Source organism: Harmonia axyridis, chromosome 6 (assembly GCF_914767665.1).
Source record: "Harmonia axyridis chromosome 6, icHarAxyr1.1, whole genome shotgun sequence".
Classification (NCBI taxonomy): domain Eukaryota; kingdom Metazoa; phylum Arthropoda; class Insecta; order Coleoptera; family Coccinellidae; genus Harmonia; species Harmonia axyridis.
The window spans coordinates 4,738,864-4,758,171 of record NC_059506.1 but is presented as its reverse complement, the minus strand read 5'-3'; the positions used below and the strand labels follow the sequence as shown (position 1 = coordinate 4,758,171).

Here is a 19,308-nt window from a genome sequence, read left to right as displayed (position 1 = left end):
ATTTTTCTCAAGTATTCCACCTAATGAGACTATTGAGAGATTTATTAAACACCAATAAATGCTTTATAATAATTAAGTGAGATATTCTAGAAAACCTCAAAATTTGTATCAACCAAAATTATTATCAATCTAATAACAAGATCTACAAATTTGTAAAAGATTTGATTATGGGAAACCCTATTACCCCTTCATTAGCCGAGATTTCTATGAATAATATTGAAATGAGAATTCACCGAAAACCAATAGCTTAATTTTTCTCATATTGGTTTAGATATGTTGAAGATATCGCGTGTTGTTTCACAGGTACACAAAGACAGTTGAATAAATTCCTTAATTTCATCAACAACCTGCAATCTTCAAATACGTTCACAATGGAAGTGGGAAGTAAAAACAAAATTAATTTTCATGATTTGACAATTATAAAATCGAATGATTTTCATGAATTTTCAGTTTACCACAAACCAAACTGATGTAATCATACATAACATACCAAATCATCCCCTTCAACAAAAAATTATCAACATTCAATAGAATGATCCATAGATTATTTAACGTTTCCTTAAAAAAAAAATTATAATGTAGACCTCAATATAATTGAACAAATTGCTGTAAACAATAACTATTATGTGAAATTGATTGATAAGTTGTTGATGTACAAAAACCAGAAAAAAGTATTGAAAATGATATACCCACATATTGAAGAAAATTTCAAATATATTTCCATAAATGAATAATAATAAAAAAATAAATTCCAAAGGTATTTCTGGGAAAATTGCCACATACATATCTTGAAAATAACTTTATAATAATAATAATAATAATTTTATTCATCTCTTGAGACATAACAAAATATGTATGAGACAAGTCAAGGTTACACAAAATTAAAAACTATTTCTAATCTACCCAACCAGGAAGCTATTATCCATCAAATATTCCTTAATACTATAATAACATTTACAAATCAATTCACCTTTGACTAATTTTTTGAATTCTCTCTTACCCAATAATTTAACAACTGATGGTACATGATTATATAAGATAATTGCCTGATAAGCAGGAGATGTTTCAAATTTGGCAGTTGTGTGAGAAGGAATACACAAAGTAGCCGAATTTCTAGTAGAATAACCATGAAAATCAGATAACTTAATCATAACGTGTTCATTTTCCTTAACATAAAGTAAACATTTATATATGTACAAACAGCTGAGTGTGAAAAAAAAAATATAAGAACTTCATTAGAACAAAGTGAAATCTTGCTAAATTTATCAAAAATAACAAAGACACTATATTAAAAGGTGATAAATCAGGAGTGTATAAGATAGATTTGTTATTAAATTCTATTTGTCAATTGATTCTTCTTGAAATTTAAATAGGTACCCATCCGAAATTCTTCAATTGTTAGTAATCTTTTCATTTATTACAATAGAGATGTACATGAGATGTTTAAGCTGAAATTGTTATTTTATTTTGTTAGAAGACGATTTGAAATCTGAAAATTCGTAATATGCCATTGTTCATGATGCTATCCTATCCCAATCCAGCTGAAATATTTTCGAAGTTCCGGCACTGCCGGTTATACAAGAATTGAAAAAAAAATTTTTTTTCATTTTATGTATTAGATATTATAAAGATTTTCATTCTCAATTACTCTTTGCTAAAAATTATTGCCCTAGTCCTCATAGTTTTCAAAATATTAAGAAAAAACCGTAAAAAAGAGAGAATTCCTTTAGTCACAATTACGTGAATTATTTTTACTGTGAATATCCTATGCGTATACTTTATTCACTTTCTCAAACTAGAATGATGTTGGAATATCGTGTATATCTTGAATTTGAAAAATATCATCACGGGGTGTTTCAAATATTGTGCCAAAAATTGTGAACAAAATTTGATCATAACTTACGATTTTCAATTGAGAACCCTATTTTTTTGTGATTTCGTTGGATTCTACGGTGAAAAATAAGGGTAGTGTCCAAACGTGATTATGCTCTCAAATTCAATAATTCAATATGTATTCGAAATTTTATGAATTTATAGGGTCAATTTCATTCAATCCGTTTCTAGAGTGCGTTTCAAATCAGTATTCTATGATCATAGAAATTGAAATATGCAATTATTTCAAAGTGACAGGTGTACTCATTATTGAAGCTAGTAGAATATAATTTCACGATATGAATCCCCGTTATTCAAATAATGAAATTCTGGATCTATTCCATATCCACGGTCAATGCAACATAATTGTTTCGAGAACTTGTCGAGCATTCAATCAGAAGTATCCACATTTACCACCAATTGACGAGAAGATATTTCGGAATTACGTTTCAAACATTCTGTTACTCCCTTCTCATCACCACGCTGATTTTTTCCTGAATTCATAAAATGTATTCTACCGCTTTTTTATATGAATAGAATTGGCACACAGGAGTCCTGCATGATTTTATCTCATTTGGTAAGTACAGGTTTTTTTTTCTATGTCGGTACTCCAGTATAATGGATATTTATAAAGTATTCATAAGAGATTAGATGGCTAATGATCATAATGATCGATGTTGATGAATATTAGTAAGGACCAGAACCGGGCAATTAATATAAATTATATTTGTCTATTGATTCTTCTTGAAATTTAAATATGTACTCATCCGAAATACTTCAATTGTCCACTGAACGAAAAGAGTACGGAAATACAATGAAAAAGTACATTGGGACAATTTATTTATTCATCATAATTGTCCCAATGAACGCGTCCATTGGCCTAACGAATTATCGTACAGTGGGAGTACGTACCGAATGTGCGTAAATATTACTACTATGATACATCACGACAACGTATGATAATTCATCGATCAAATGAATCAGTTTCGTTGTCCCAATGAAATTTGTTCATTGGATTTACGAACGTTGTACGGTAATTCAACGTACGAATTCGTTGAATGAATGTACGATGTTTATTATTGGAACGAACGAGTCAATTTTTTTATTATCTCCAAAAAGTAGTAGGTATTTTAATTGAAAAAAAATTCCGTGTCAAAAAGTATGTCTTGTTTTAAGGCAATTAGATAAAATCAACAACCATTTTTTTGGAATTATCGATAGGACCAATGAATCAATTATTAAAAATTCATATAACATTTATTTCAGTAGGTAGGTATATAAACATAAATTGAATAAATAAATTAAATAAAAATATAGATAGTTATAGATACACATTAAATTAAAAACGAGGTGTAGTGGTTTGATATGACAGGTCTTATCATATAGGAAACATTTGGTATAAGTCCTTTATTTTCTAAAAGTTTCGGAGATCTCCTTCTTCAGTAGTATAGTTTTCCTACTAAATATTGCCATCATGATGACTGCAATGACGAGAAACTTGTATACTACTGAAGAAGGAGAGATATCTCCGAAGACGTTTAAAAATCAAGGACTTACACCAAATGTTTCCTATACAATAATGAAATTTGTTCATTGGATTTACGAACGTTGTACGGTAATTCAACGTACGAATTCGTTGAATGAATGTACGATGTTTATTATTGGAACGGACGAGTTCGTTGACCCAATGAATAGGTTTCGTTGTCGGAATGATATTTGTTCATTGGATTAACTAACTTGGTACGTTCATTCAACGTACGTATTCATTGAATCAATACTATTCGGTTTTGCAAAAAGTTGAGAAAATCGTCATCAAAGGTTTATACTCCTTTTATTTTGAATAAAATTATTGGTTTATAGTTTTATCCAAAATAAAAGTATTAGGAACCTTAGACTGCGATTTCCTAGACTTCTCGCAAAACGTAATTATAAAAGTAGATAGTTTCATTGATTCAATGAAAATTCAAACTCTATTTTTGGGGCTCACCCCATATGACCCGACATGTTATATCAAAAACTCTGTATATAGAATGAAATTCAGATATTGAGGATATATTGATAACCAATATAAGAAAATAATGTCGCTTTCGGCATCTACCTGCATCTCAAGAGGAGGGGGGGGGGGGAACGTCATATGACCTGAAAAGTTATATCAAAAACTCTGTATATAGGATGGAATTCAGATTTTGAGGGTATATTGATAACCAATATAAGGAAATAATGTCACTTTCGGCATCTACCTGCATCTTAAGAAAGGGGGGGTCACCCCATATGACCTGAAAAGTTATATCAAAAACTCTGTATATAGGATGGAATTCAGATTTTGAGGGTATATTGATAACCAATATAAGAAAATAATGTCACTTTCGGCATCTACCTGCATCTTAAGAAAGGGGGGCTGACCCCATATGACCTGAAATGTTATATCAAAAACTCTGTATATAGGATGGAATTCAGATTTTGAGGGTATATTGATAACCAATATAAGGAAATAATGTCACTTTCGGCATCTACCTGCATCTTAAGAAAGGGGGGGTCACCCCATATGACCTGAAATGTTATATCAAAAACTCTGTATATAGGATGGAATTCAGATTTTGAGGATGTATTGATAACCAAGATAAGAAAATAATGCCGCTTTCGGCATCTACCTCTATCAGGTCTATACAAGTTAAAATAAAAAACGCATTGTCCAACGAATTCTCCCCAAAGCAAGGACTTCCACAAAGCTCTCCACTGTCACCATACCTGTATAATTTATATTGCTCAGATATCAACGACACAGAACGCGCGACTAGGATGAGTTCATATGTTTTACAGTTTGCCGATGATACCACCCTAATTGCACACGGTAAAACTATATCGGACACGATGAAAAGACTGGAAGAGATCAAGGAGAAGATGACCCAATGGATGAACAAGTGGAGAATAAAAACAAACACCAAGAAGACAAAATTTATTATATTTTATCACAAGATTCACCATAACTCGCCCACAATTACTTTGGAAAATACTACATTGAAGCCTGTAACAAACTGTAGATACCTCGGCATGATAATTGATAGTAAACTCAACTTTAAGATGCACATCAACTCCACCAAACAAAACACTATCACGAGAGCCAGTCACTTCAGGTCACTCACTTATAAAGATCAAGGCATAGATACAAAAACAGCGTCAAACATCTACAAAATGATCTGCAGACCTCTTCTTGAATATGGTCATCAGATTCTAGGTTCATGCAACGCAACAAAACTACGATGAGAATTATTGAGGTAACGGAACGAAACAGTCTACGGAAAATAACCAAGTTGAGGCATCCCAACAATCCACTCCACAATCCATCCAACCAGTACTTATATCGAAAAACCCAAATACAACCAATAGCCGACAGGATACATAGACTGAATAAGAAATTTATTAAACAACAACACAACCTAAATATAATTGAGCCACTTGTACATCAGATGTCCCCCCTGCAGGTCTCCAAAAGAAAACTACCTGAACTACCTCTATTCGAACACTTGCTGAACCAAAGATGAAAAACGCAACACACTCTCTTTTAATATACATACAATGAATTCATTCACCTCAAAAACTAAACTCTTTTTTTATTTACATTTTTATACTTTGTAAAATAAGACTTTGTATATGGGCAGGAAGACCTAGGTCGTTAGCCCTTTGAAACATTGTTTCAATAAAGTTTTTCTTCTCTCTCTCTCTCTCTCTACCTGTATCTCAAAAGGGGAGGGGGTCACCCCAAATGACCTGAAAAGTAATATCAAAAACTTTTTTTGAGGATATATTGATAAGCAATATAAGAAAATAATGTCGCTTTCGGCATCTACCTGCATCTTAAGAAAGGGGGGGTCACCCCATATGACCTAAAGTGTTATATCAAAAACTCTGTATATAGGATGGAATTCAGATTTTGAGGATATATTGATAACCACTATAAGAAAATAATGTCGCTTTCGGCATCTACCTGCATCTCAAGAGGAGGGGGCACGTCATATGACCTGAAAAAATATATAAAAAAATCTGTATATAGGATGGAATTCAGATTTTGAGGATATATTGATAACCAATATAAGAAAATAATGTCACTTTCGGCATCTACCTGCATCTTAAGAAAGGGGGGGTCACCCCATATGACCTGAAATGTTATATCAAAAACTCTGTTTATAGGATGGAATTCAGATTTTGAGGATATATTGATAACCAAAATAAAAAAATAATGTCGCTTTCGGCATCTACCTGCATCTTGAGAAAGGAGGGGTCACCTCATATGACCTGAAATGTTATATCAAAAACTCTGTATATAGGATGGAATTCAGAAATTTGAGGATGTATTAATAACCAATATAAGAAAATAATGTCGCTTTCAGCATATACCTGCATCTTAAGAAAGGTGGGTTCACCCCATATGGCCTGAAATGTAATATCAAAAACTCTGTATATAGGATGAAATTCACATCTTGAGGATGTATTGATAACCAAGATAAGAAAATAATGTCGCTTTCGGCATATACCTGCATCTTAAGAAAGGTGGGGTCACCCCATATGGCCTGAAATGTAATATCAAAAACTCTGTATATAGGATGAAATTCAGATCTTGAGGATGTATTGATAACCAAGATAAGAAAATAATGTCGCTTTCGGCATATACCTGCATCTTAAGAAAGGTGGGGTCACCCCATATGGCCTGAAATGTAATATCAAAAACTCTGTATATAGGATGAAATTCAGATCTTGAGGATGTATTGATAACCAAGATAAGAAAATAATGTCGCTTTCGGCATATACCTGCATCTTAAGAAAGGTGGGGTCACCCCATATGGCCTGAAATGTAATATCAAAAACTCTGTATATAGGATGGAATTCAGATTTTGAGGATGTATTGATAACCAAGATAAGAAAATAATGTCGCTTTCAGCATCTACCTGCATTTCAAGAGGGGAGGGGGTCACCTTATATAACCTGAAATGTTATATCAAAAACTCTGTATATAGGATGGAATTAAGATTTTGAGGATGTATTGATAACCAATATAAGAAAATAATGTCGCTTTCGGCATATACCTGCATCTTAAGAAAGGTGGGGTCACCCCATATGGCCTGAAATGTAATATCAAAAACTCTGTATATAGGATGGAATTCAGATTTTGAGGATGTATTGATAACCAAGATAAGAAAATAATGTCGCTTTCAGCATCTACCTGCATTTCAAGAGGGGAGGGGGTCACCTTATATGACCTGAAATGTTATATCAAAAACTCTGTATATAGAATGGAATTAAGATTTTGAGGATGTATTGATAACCAATATAAGAAAATAATGTCGCTTTCGGCATATACCTGCATCTTAAGAAAGGTGGGGTCACCCCATATGGCCTGAAATGTTATATCAAAAACTCTGTATATAGGATGGAATTAAGATTTTGAGGATGTATTGATAACCAATATAAGAAAATAATGTCGCTTTCGGCATATACCTGCATCTTAAGAAAGGTGGGGTCACCCCATATGGCCTGAAATGTTATATCAAAAACTCTGTATATAGGATGGAATTAAGATTTTGAGGATGTATTGATAACCAATATAAGAAAATAATGTCGCTTTCGGCATATACCTGCATCTTAAGAAAGGTGGGGTCACCCCATATGGCCTGAAATGTTATATCAAAAAATCTTTATATAGGATGAAATTCAGATTTTGAGGATATATTGATAATCAATATAAAAAAATAATGTCGCTTTCGGCATCTACCTGCATCTTGAGAAAGGGGGGGTCACCTCATATGACCTGAAATGCCACTGGTTCTCCACCAGTTAACAGAAACATCGAGATGGCGCTTGTATCGGTTTAGACGTTGTTAGTTTGGGCTCCTCGAATTTCATTAAATTAAATTGATCCCTTATCAAATATTTAAAGACTGTATTACAGAAATATTAACAAACTACCTGTTCATGATTTGAAATTAATTTGGAATTAGTACATTCACCTGAACATGGGTAAACCGACGGTGAGTGTAAAAGAAGTAAGTGAACGAGTTGACAGACTATCGGAGGAATTCAAGAAAGGATTCGATGACTTCAAGGTACAATTTATAAAAACCCAATCTACATTTGTCCCGGCTGATGGTCCTAATATTTTGGAATTGTTCAAAAAGTTCGAGACTAAAATGAATGATGCAATTTCCGAGATAAAAAGTGACCTGAATCAAATGAAGGATGACATGGTACGTACAAAAAATAAACTGAAGGCTTTAGAAATCAAAGGAAATTCAAATATTCTACTCGTTCATGGCATTCCTGAAACAGAATCTGATATTATCGTCGATGTTTGTAAAATTTTTAAGAATCAGATTGGCATTGATATTTATAAGAACGATATGAATAGCTGTCAACGTGTGGGAAGAAAAAAGATAAACTCTGATAAGAAGAAACCGCGACCGGTAGCTGTTGATTTCTGTCGTCGTTGGACTCGTGATGCGGTGTTTGTAAACAAACGAAAACTTAAAGGTTCGAAAATACTTATTACAGAATTGCTATCTATTGAAAATTTGTTGCTGTTGAAGGAGACTAAGAGAGTTTTCGGAAAATCTGTGTGGACTCATAATGGCTTGATCTATTGTGATATGAATGGTAAAAGGGTGCACATAAGAGATAGGGAGAGTTTGAAGGACTTTGAAGATTGTGAGCGATAAGGGACAAATCAATGTGACTCCAGGTTGTACATTCATTAGATTTTGTTTGTATTTCTTTCTTTTTATTTTTTCTCATTGAAAGTAGTATAATGATATTCTTTTCGTGTATTTATGTATGAAAACTATTTTTGAGAATGTATAATATTGGAGCCCTACTTGCATTTCTTATTTAATTTTTGCTAATCAATGTGACTCCAGGTTGTACATTCATTAGATTTTGTTTGTATTTCTTTCTTTTTATTTTTTCTCATTGAAAGTAGTATAATGATATTCTTTTCGTGTATTTATGTATGAAAACTATTTTTGAGAATGTATAATATTGGAGCCCTACTTGCATTTCTTATTTAATTTTTGCTAATCAATGTGACTCCAGGTTGTACATTCATTAGATTTTGTTTGTATTCCTTTCTTTTTATTTTCTCTCATTGAAAGTAGTATAATGATATTCTTTTCGTGTATTTATGTATGAGAACTATTTTTGAAAATGTATAATATTGGAGCCCTACTTGCATTTCTTATTTAATTTTTGCTTGTGCAGTTTGGGGATCGGTTAGTACCTGGTGGGTACCCCTGGTGCATTATCATTTTGTTATTACTTTTTTTATTTATTCATTTCATATTTCAATTTTATTCAGAGATATTAGACTGACATTTATATAGTCATGGAGCGCTGGCTCCTCCTTTCTTTCACCGCAGCAATTCTTAGCTATTAAATAATAAATTAATTAAAGATAGTAAATAATAGATGATAATTCTATTTTGCTCCTTTTTTCATTTATAATGAAAGTATCTCATTTGAACGCAAGGTCAATGCTGAATAATTTCAATGACATTTCTACATTAATTCTGGATAACGATTTTGATGTTGCAGTCCTGACGGAAACATGGCTTTCTTCGTGTATCAGTAATGATATAGTTCAAATTGATGGATATGATTTTTTGAGAAGTGATAGAAATGGTAGAGGAGGCGGAGTTGCTGCGTACATTAAGCAAGGTATAAGATATGAAGAATTCGAAATTCAACAACACATAGGTAATTGTGAATATCTTTCAATTAAATTCAGGTTTAATTCTCGCACAGTGACAGTTATTGCTTTTTATCGGCCACCTCATCTTAGCTTGAATAAGTTTATAGAGGATGAAGATAATATTTTATCAGTTGTGTGTCCTACCACTGATGAAATTTTGTGTCTGGGTGATTTAAATTTTGATTTTATGAGATCTATTGATCCTCTGCCAACTTGTTTCGAATCATATGGGTTGAAACAGCTTTTGAATGAACATACAAGAATAACTGAAACATCTTCAAAATTGCTCGACCCTATTTTTTTCAGTAATGAAGATCTTGTGATTGGGGTGGGTACGCTCGATACGTCGCACATTTCTGACCATAGACTGGTTTTTATAAGTTTGAATCTTAAAAGGAAAAAAATGACGCCTAAGATTATAACCTATCGTAATTTCCGTAACTTCAATATCCAAGATTTTCAATGCGATCTTGAGAGGCTACCCTGGTTTCACTTAATATCTGAGGAAAATATTGATGAAAAGGTTAAGTTTTTGAATTCTTTTATCCTCGAAACTTTCGATAAACATGCACCCTATATCACCAGAAGGGTAACAAAACCAGCAGCACCCTGGTTAACAGACAACCTTAGGTCTATGATGAAGCAGAGAGACCTTGCTTTACAGAAATTCAAAAAAACTCGATCTCCTGAGAACTGGAACATTTATAAACAACTTAGAAATCTGACTGTCACAGCCATACGTACTGAAAAAAAAATCTATCTTAATTCTGTAGCTGACGGGCGTAATTCTAAGAAAGCTTGGAAGGCCTTGAAAGATCTTAACATTTGTGCATCTAAATCTACATCTTTGCCCTATTTTCTTAGCGATCCGGAATCGCTAAAGAACTATCTTTCTTCGATTTCCAATGGTCATAATCAGAACTGTAGCTCAAAAATAGAATATTATTCAAAGAATTCACATCCTGGAGGCACTTCGTTTCATTTTCATTTGACGACTATTCGGGAGGTTGAGAGTATTATTGATGGGTTTCGTAGTAATGCCGCAGGTATTGATGGGATAACTCTTAAGATGATTTCATTTTGTAGACCAATCATAGTAAAATATATTGTACATATATTAAATGTTTGCATAGAACACAATTACTTTCCGTATTCCTGAAAGGCAGCTCTGGGAAAACCAATACCCAAATCTAGAAATCCTCGTGATTATTCTGACTTAAAAGTAATTTGTATACTACCACTTCTATCAAAGATTTTCGAGAAAGTTCTGAGTAATCAAATAGAGCAGTATTTCAATATTAATGAATTGCTTCCACAGACTCAGTGTGGATTCAGAAAGGGGTATAGTACTGCGACAGCTCTTGCGACGGTAATAGGTGATATTATCGAAGCATATGACTCTGGTTTAGCGAGTATTCTTGTCCTGCTCGATTACACTAAGGCCTTCGATACCTTGAATCATCGGTTGTTATGCGCAAAATTACAATATTTTGGTTTCCAACCAGAGTCGGTGGAATTGATGTATTCATACTTGACCGGTAGAGTTCAATATATATCGATTGGCGATACTGTGTCGTCTGCTTTTGATGTTCTCGCTGGGATTCCTCAGGGGTCCGTACTGGGGCCTTTGCTTTTTATAATATATACATCTGATATAATAACAAGTTCCAAACATTGCAGTGCTCTGGCATATGCGGACGACACACAGTTATATTACCGATTTCCTGGGGGTACATATGAAGAAGCTTCCCGTAGAGTTAATGAGGATTTGAGTCACCTGGAAAAATTATCACGCGAACACAATTTAATACTCAATCCCAATAAATCAAAAATTATGTGTTTCGCCAGTAAAAGAATAAGAGAAGTTTTGACCATGAATATGAATGTAGTCATCGACACCCAAAAGCTTTCTTTCGCAGATCAGGCCAGAAATCTGGGCTTGATATTAGATACAGATATCCGCTTCACGGAACATGTTAAAAATTTGCTTATCAAGGCTTACTCTAACCTAAAATTAATTTATCACAGCCGCCATCTCTTGGATACTAGAGCTAAAAGAACTTTGTGCGAGTCACTTGTCCTGTCACAATTCACATACTGTGATTTCATTTATGGTCCTTGCCTCATCAAACTGGACAAGGAGAGAATACAGAAGGTTCAAAAATCCTGTTTTCGTTTAATTCACGGTGTGAGAAAGTATGAACCTATTTCCCACAAGATTAAGGAGGACAAGTGTCTTAATATGGAATCAAGGCGGCTATATCACTTGGGTTCCTTTACTCATGGAATTGTCGTTAATCCCAGTAGTCCATATTTTTTGAGACGAAGGTTTGTTCGGCATAGTGTTGTACACTTCAGAGCCACGCGATATAATGATAAATTCATATTACCACATCACAAAACAGCTATGTTTACGAGAGGTTACATTTACCAGTCCATTTCACTATATAATGCATTACCTTCTGTCTTCAAAATACTTAATATAAATAAGTTCAAATATAAACTTAAGGACTTTTTACTGAATAAGCAATGATTCACTTTGACCTTGTATTTCTATGTGAGTGTAATTATATATATATGTCTTTTTTTTTCTTTCTTGATTGTTTTGTCCTTGCTGTGGTGGGGAGGGGGTGCTGGGTGCTCTCTGGTTCACATATCGCATATTACTTTTATTTCTGCCATCTCGTTATTTCAATTTTCATTAACCTTATGCATTATTAGTCTGGCTTCGTACATCATTGTGGGGTTGAGTTGAATAGCTTGCTAGACTTCGCCCTTGATGTCATGATTGCCAGGCATATTATAATCCTGCTTCTCTGAATAAAGACGTTATTTATTTATTTATTTATTTCGAACACGACATTTTCACAGATATAATTATGAAATTTTAATGGTGTAGGTGTTCATCGATTCTTTGGCGAGTTTTGAATGATTTGATTTGAAGCGTTCTTTTTGCATTTAAACTTTGAAATGTGAAAACATATAAAAAATCTCAATCACCTTCGGTTCACCACCACGCCGCAGAGTTCTAGACCATTTTAATGTTAGTTTTCGACCACTAATAATAGGGTCCGCTCCACTTGAAAATTTTATATAAAACTTTAGAGCAAGTTGAGTGATAAGTATTTACTTTCGTACCGTACCATCAACATCACTACCTATCACTCAGATGGGTTTCAGATGAGATAATTGAGTAAGAAACACTCGGAACGTAAAAAAAAATTATTTTGCAAAATTTTCCACTTTCTATAAATATTTCAAAATAGGGACTCATACAACATTTTTTGGTTATTTTGCTCTCAATATCTATTTAGAAACTAATGAGTAAATAAAATATAAATCCCTCACCACCAATGGTCGAGGATTAAGTACAATCAAATTGGTTCTCGACCGCGAATAAATAAAAGGTAGAAATAAGTGTTTCAACGGTAATTCGGTGGTCGCAAACTAATATTCAGAAAGTAGATATAAATGAATCATGGTATTGAAAAAAAAGGATATCGGTTGAAAAACAATTATTGAAGTAATATATTGGTTCTCGACCACTTTGGTCGAGAAATAAAAGATACAAATTTTCCAATACCAGTTCGCGACCGCCGAATATTGAACAAAAAAATATACATTTATTTGCTTCTTGATTGAAATACACTCAAAAATAGTCTTATAGTTCATATGGAACAAAATATACACAATAATTAATTTAAAATGAGAAATAATTGTTGTTTTTTGGTTATATATCACAAAGCAATTTTCTAAGAGAGGACGAGAAAGAACCCTTTTCTATGATTGACGATTATAAACTAATTTTTAGCGCGAAAACTTTGACCTATACCCCTACTATGCAAACTATCTTTGAAGGGTAGAATGGTCAAGAACACGTACGGCGGACATATTTTGCACTACATGATATATTTTTATTATTATTTTATCTCATATCACGGAATGATCGAGAGCCAGTGCCGGTCGGCTAACCAGTGCATTTACCCTCTACATACCAAGAAATTCCATTGAAAATGAAAATTGTTTGGTGTTAAATATTCTACCCACCTTCATGATAAGCTCCAAATTCTTGTAACTGGAGAAGACTTTGGCCTGAATTTTTGACTGAACATGCACAACCCAATGCTTTCTTTGTAAATGAAATTCTTGAGCAGAGAATCCACTATATACCTAAACTGTTTTAAAATAATCACCAAATCATAGATCAAGCATAAATAAATTTCAATCAGTTTAACTACTCCTCAACGTTTTTGAGATCTCACTACTTTTCAGGATTAGTAAAGCAATCTCAAACTTTTCTCTGATGTACAGTGCATCCCATTTTGGGTGAGACTGCCAGGTTTCTCGCTTGTTATTAAAGATAGAGCCTTGCGGTTTTCACGTTCCTGTCCTACTTTTTCGTGAAACTCAAGTTGGTCTAATCGGATTTTGCATAACTGTTTTCGTTCAAGAGATACAGGGTGATTTTGGAAATTGATACTTTTCGGACCCCTCTTTTATCTCCGAAGTTATTAGAAATAATGCTGAGGTAAAAACTACGTCTGAATGAGAATTCTGCGTAGAATCCAGTGGCGTACTCAATTTTTTTTTTCGGGGTATGGTTTTGAAGATTCAACACAAACCTATATTTTTTTTAATGGAACACCATATAGAACAACATATCATTACTTCATTGAATTCGTTATTTTTTTCCCTTCAAAATGATGTAGTTCACTATATAGGTAGAATGGTCAGAAATGTTAAAAAAACACTAAAACATCAAATAATGATGATTTTTTGTTAATGAGCAATGGATTTCCCATATGAAAAAAAAGTTCAATTGGATAATTTTAATTTGTGATTTTTATAAATAGTAGAGTAAGCAAACAAAGATAATACAGTCATCACTTACATGAAAAACAAAACGTAGGTACCTACTTAATAGCAACAAATAAATAATACAAAAATTCATAAACATTGCATCATATCTTACAGATTAAACTATTCAAATTACTGTCCATTTTCCTCTAATACATAATTGACAAAACTTTTCAATACGCCTGAGTGTATTTAATATTATAAAAGGGCTTTTTTGTAAATCTTGGAAAACTGCCTCTCTTGATGCACGAAGTTCTTCGATACTGTTATGTCTTTTAGTGTAGTATATTATATGTATTAGGAAAAATGGACAGCAATTTGAACAGTTTAATCTGTAAGATATTATGCAATGTTTATGAATTTTTTTATTATTCATTTGTTGCTATTAGGTAGGTACCTACGTTTAATTTTTTGTATTAGTGATGAGTGTATTATATTTGTTTGCTTACTCTACTATAAATAAATATCACAAATGAAAATTATCCAATTAATCCTAAGTTTTTACCTCAGCATTATTTCTAATAACTTCAGAGATAAAGGAGGGGTCCGAAAAGTATCAATTTCCAAAATCACCCTGTATCTCTTGAACGGAAACAGTTATGCAGAATCTGATTAGACCAACTTGAGTTTCACGAAAAAGTAGGACAGGAACGTGAAAACCGGAAAGCTCTATCTTAAATAACAATCGAGAAACCTGGCAGTCTCACCCAAAATGGGATGCACTGTACTGTCCTTTTCTACCACATGCAAGAATTCCAAATACGTTTTTATGTCTTCATTCAAGCACCACATTTTCAACCTTTGATAAGACCTTTTGTATAATATTTTTTTTTTTATTTCTTTTTTCATAAAAAAATAAAAATTTGTTTGGAAAGTTATAACATGCATATATTTATTTTTAAAAAAAAATTCATCTAATTTTTTTTCCATTCGAAAAAAATTAATAAATAAGGACTTTCCACAATGACAAACTCTTTCAAATGAATTATAGTGAAAACCTAATATAAATTGATGGTCCTAGAGTAAAATAAAGCATACTAATTTCTGAACTGATAGATCCCTCTTAAGGTAACCTTCAGCCCAGAAATCAATACAAAAATAGCACAGTGTAAACTATTCATAAATATATGTACAGGGTGGGCAAATAAGCGAGGTAAGCGGCTATATCTCAGGATCCACTCATCGTAGAGACTTGCGGTGAAAAATTTTACCACTAAAGTGAACAAGAGAACACACTGGAAATTGTTTTGAAGTTCATACCTCTACCGCTAGGGGGCGTAATAGCTACCGTCGAGTAGAAAAATGAATTTTACTCGAAAATGTTTCATATGAAGTTGAAGAAAAAATATCATCACTGTAATCCTTGGAAAATTCTCTATCTTTTTAAATTGTCACTTTCGATTTTACGACATCAAATAAGGGTAGGTGAAGGGGAGAAATCTGACTGATTGAAACGCCTGTAACTTCAGTTTGCCTCAACATTTTTGAGCAAATTAGATCTCGTCTGAAAGATAATATCTTGTTGATTGAGGACAAAATATACTCATGATAAATTTGTTTTTGCTGCTTTCGATATGGGGCGCTAAGTCAGATGTTCATTGTTTTGTTCATTTTACTACGAAATTTCGAACGTAATGATAGGATTTTATTAACAGAAATAGAAATTCCATCAAATTTGCATTAAAAAACCTGTCGGTCGCAAAGCGATAATTTCAGGCGTTATGAAGTTTTGGCCGAAAGAAGATATTCTTCAACTGATGCACTGCGAAAAATCAAATTGTGTCTTTAGGTTCTGACAAAAATAGAAATTCCATCAAATTTGCATGAAAAAACCAGAAGGTCGCAAAGCGATAGCTTCAGGCGTTCTGGAGTTATGGCCGAAAGAAGACACAATTTAGTTTTTCAGTGCATCAGATGAAGAATATCTTTTTTCGGCCATAACTCCAGAACGCCTGAAGCTATCGCTTTGCGACCTTTTGGTTTTTTCATGCAAATTTGATGGAATTTCTATTTTTGTCAGAACCTAAAGACAAAATTTGGTTTTTCGCAGTGCATCAGTTGAAGAATATCTTCTTTCGGTCAAAACTTCAGAACGCCTGAAATTATCGCATTGTGACCTTCAGATTTTTTCATGCAAATTTGATGGAATTTCTATTCCTGTTAAGAAAATCCTATCATTACATTTGAAATTTCGTAGTAAAATGAACAAAACAATGAACTTCTGACTTAGCGCCCCCTATCGAAAGCAGCAAAAACAAATTTATCATGAGTATAGTTTGTCCAAAATCAACAAGATATTATTTTTCAGACGAGGTCTAATTTACTCAAAAATGTTGAGCCAAACCGAAGTTACAGGCGTTTCAATCAGTCAGATTTCTCCCTTTCACCTACCCTTATTTGATGTCGTAAAATCAAAAGTGACAATTTAAAAAGATAGAGAATTTTCCAAGAATTACTGTGATGATATTTTTTCTTCAACTTCATATGGAACATTTTCGAGTAAAATTCATTTTTCTACTCGACGATAGCTATTACGCCCCCTTGCGGTAGAGGTATGAACTTCAAAACAATTTCCAGTGTGTTCTCTTGTTCACTTTAGTGGTAAAATTTTTTACCGCAAGTCTCTACGATGAGTGGATCCTGAGATATAGCCGCTTACCTCGCTTATTTGCCCACCCTGTACATATATTATTTACTATTTTGTTGAACTGAATATTCATTTGTGAGTCCAATATGTTGACAGTAGAATTTAAAAACTCAATCATGAACTGAGGAAAAATCCATTAAAAACATTCAATGAAATGCCTTAAAAATTCTTCCTTAGAAATTTAATGAGTTGAAACTTACATCATACAGCGGCATGGTTTTCAGACACTGATCTGCCATTATGAAAGGTTTTATTTCTGCGGCAGAATGTTGCCTAAGAAGTCCTCTTGCTACTTTTTTTCTTCCTTGCAAAAGAGAACCTATTACTGTAGGCCAAAATTCTGCTTTAATTTCAAGTGCATTTCCTGCATCACATAACATTTCGGCAGCATTTCTCTCATATTTAGGAAAATGAAACCTAACCCAATCCAGTAGATGGGGCAGCACCACATTTCCTAGGGGAAAAAATGTCTCAACTTTATTCGAATCTAATTAACGAAATTTCGGTTTGAACTCAAAAATACACAATGTTATATTAAGAATGTGCCTAAATTATTCCAAGACTTACCAGGTGTGGCATCAATAAATAAAATTTCACATAAATGCCATATGCACTCAACAGAGTAAAATATTGTTATGAGATTTTGGACCTCATCTCTTTCAGATTTAGTTTTAGCCTTCACAATATCTTCCTGCAAATTTTCAAGGCATGCCCTAATTATAGATCTATGTTGACGGCTAAAGTTGAGTAAATCTTCTTGAGGATTGAATGAATTACTTAATACTACTCCTTGAAGATTCAAAAAGGTGCCATTGGATTCATTGACGAGTTTTCGAAGGACTGGTCTGAATAAAATTACATCATGTCGAATTTGAAATACTGAAGCTTCTGATGTTGGATAGTGTTGACTATGCTTATCTGGAGCTCCTGAATGTTTTCTTTCATATGCGAAAATACCCATTTCATTAAATGGTTTCCATGCTAAGGAAATACCGGCTCTTTCACACAATTTATTTGGTATTAACTAAAAAGATCACAATTAAAAGCTGTAAGTATGTAAAGGAGTGCAGAACTTACAATTTCTGTTTCAACATCCATTTTAATTTTTTTATTGAGAATTATAAAAATATTCTATAAACTTGTAACAAAGTAATAACATTTGAAATCCTGATTCCTGTGGATTATCCATAGAACAAGAACCAGAAGAAGTGAGGTTAAATTCATTTCAGGAGGGAAATCTCATACATAGATAAGTAGATGGATATCTACATTAAGAGTCCGTTCACGCGGCGCAAATTCAGGCGTTTTCTTAACTAATTCGGTCTTGATTTTCTCAAAAACGGTAAACGCTATCGAGATGATTCAAAACAATATTGGAAGGTCTTTATCCCTTGTATGATCGTTAGGTAATAATTTCACTTAAAGTTGCAAATTAATTGTATTATTGACGTAGAAAGAACGATTTTCAATACCAATTTTGATTAATTTATTGTCGCTTCAGTTGACCTAAATTCGAAAATCTAATACAATTTGGTCATAGCCTATTTTTTCTTCTTTCCAATGATATCAATAAGAAATATATTACATCATAGTTACTCAAAATTCTATGTGACGTTGTGAATCTGTTCCAAGTGCCAGAATTGTGAACTAAAAATCGCCTAATACGGTCTCGATATTTTTACTACGATAGTCGACGCCCACCCGCTCTTGCCCCTTCACGTTGCGACCCCTCTGCTTCCCAAGCAGTGTGGTGTAAACAGACTCTTAAATTTTTTTAACAGGTGTGTTACGAAGATTTAACTTTGAAATGAAACTATATTGAACGAAATTCAAATTTGATTTAGAACAGAAACATCTGTTTTAATGTCAATTGCATGATCGAAATCAAATCTATTTTATACTTTTATTCCTAAATTTAAATTGAGACCCATTTTTTTTTGAAGATTTCTCTAAATCGTAGATGTTTTTTTGAGGTCTGCCAATCATTTATATATTGTTACACCTTAATAATCACATTGATATAAAAAATCAGAAAGCCACTGATGTGATGTCAGTTGAATAACCGACATTTGCACCCTTGGAGACCACATGTATACTTATATACAGATTTATCATCGACAAATTTATCTACGCTTGTTTCTAAGCATACTTTTTTGTTATTAATGAATCCTATCAGTAGATATACCTAAATGAAACT

The 19,308-nt window shown here is 33.1% G+C and overlaps 1 protein-coding gene across 1 annotated transcript; it reads right to left on the bottom strand.

Annotated features, from left to right (window-relative positions):
• Positions 1-12,342: 12,342 nt before the first annotated feature.
• LOC123682429 (nuclear pore complex protein Nup75-like) lies at positions 12,343-18,343 on the bottom strand. Its single transcript, XM_045621034.1, has 5 exons — positions 18,189-18,343; positions 17,679-18,135; positions 17,312-17,565; positions 13,655-13,777; positions 12,343-12,423 (listed from the first exon to the last, which is right to left on the bottom strand). The coding sequence occupies exons 1-5, from the start codon at positions 18,207-18,209 to the stop codon at positions 12,343-12,345; spliced, it is 936 nt and encodes a 311-aa protein (XP_045476990.1). The 5' UTR covers positions 18,210-18,343.
• Positions 18,344-19,308: the final 965 nt, after the last annotated feature.

Excerpts from the sequence above, each read along its gene's own strand:
- LOC123682429 (XM_045621034.1), bottom strand. The coding sequence starts at position 18,209 with ATGGATGTTGAAACAGAAATT. Across the intron at positions 18,136-18,188 it reads TGGATGTTGAAACAGAAATT|TTAATACCAAATAAATTGTG; the intron begins GTAAGTTCTGCA and ends TGATCTTTTTAG. Across the intron at positions 12,424-13,654 it reads ATTTGGAGCTTATCATGAAG|AGAAGCAGGATTATAATATG; the intron begins GTGGGTAGAATA and ends GTCTTTATTCAG.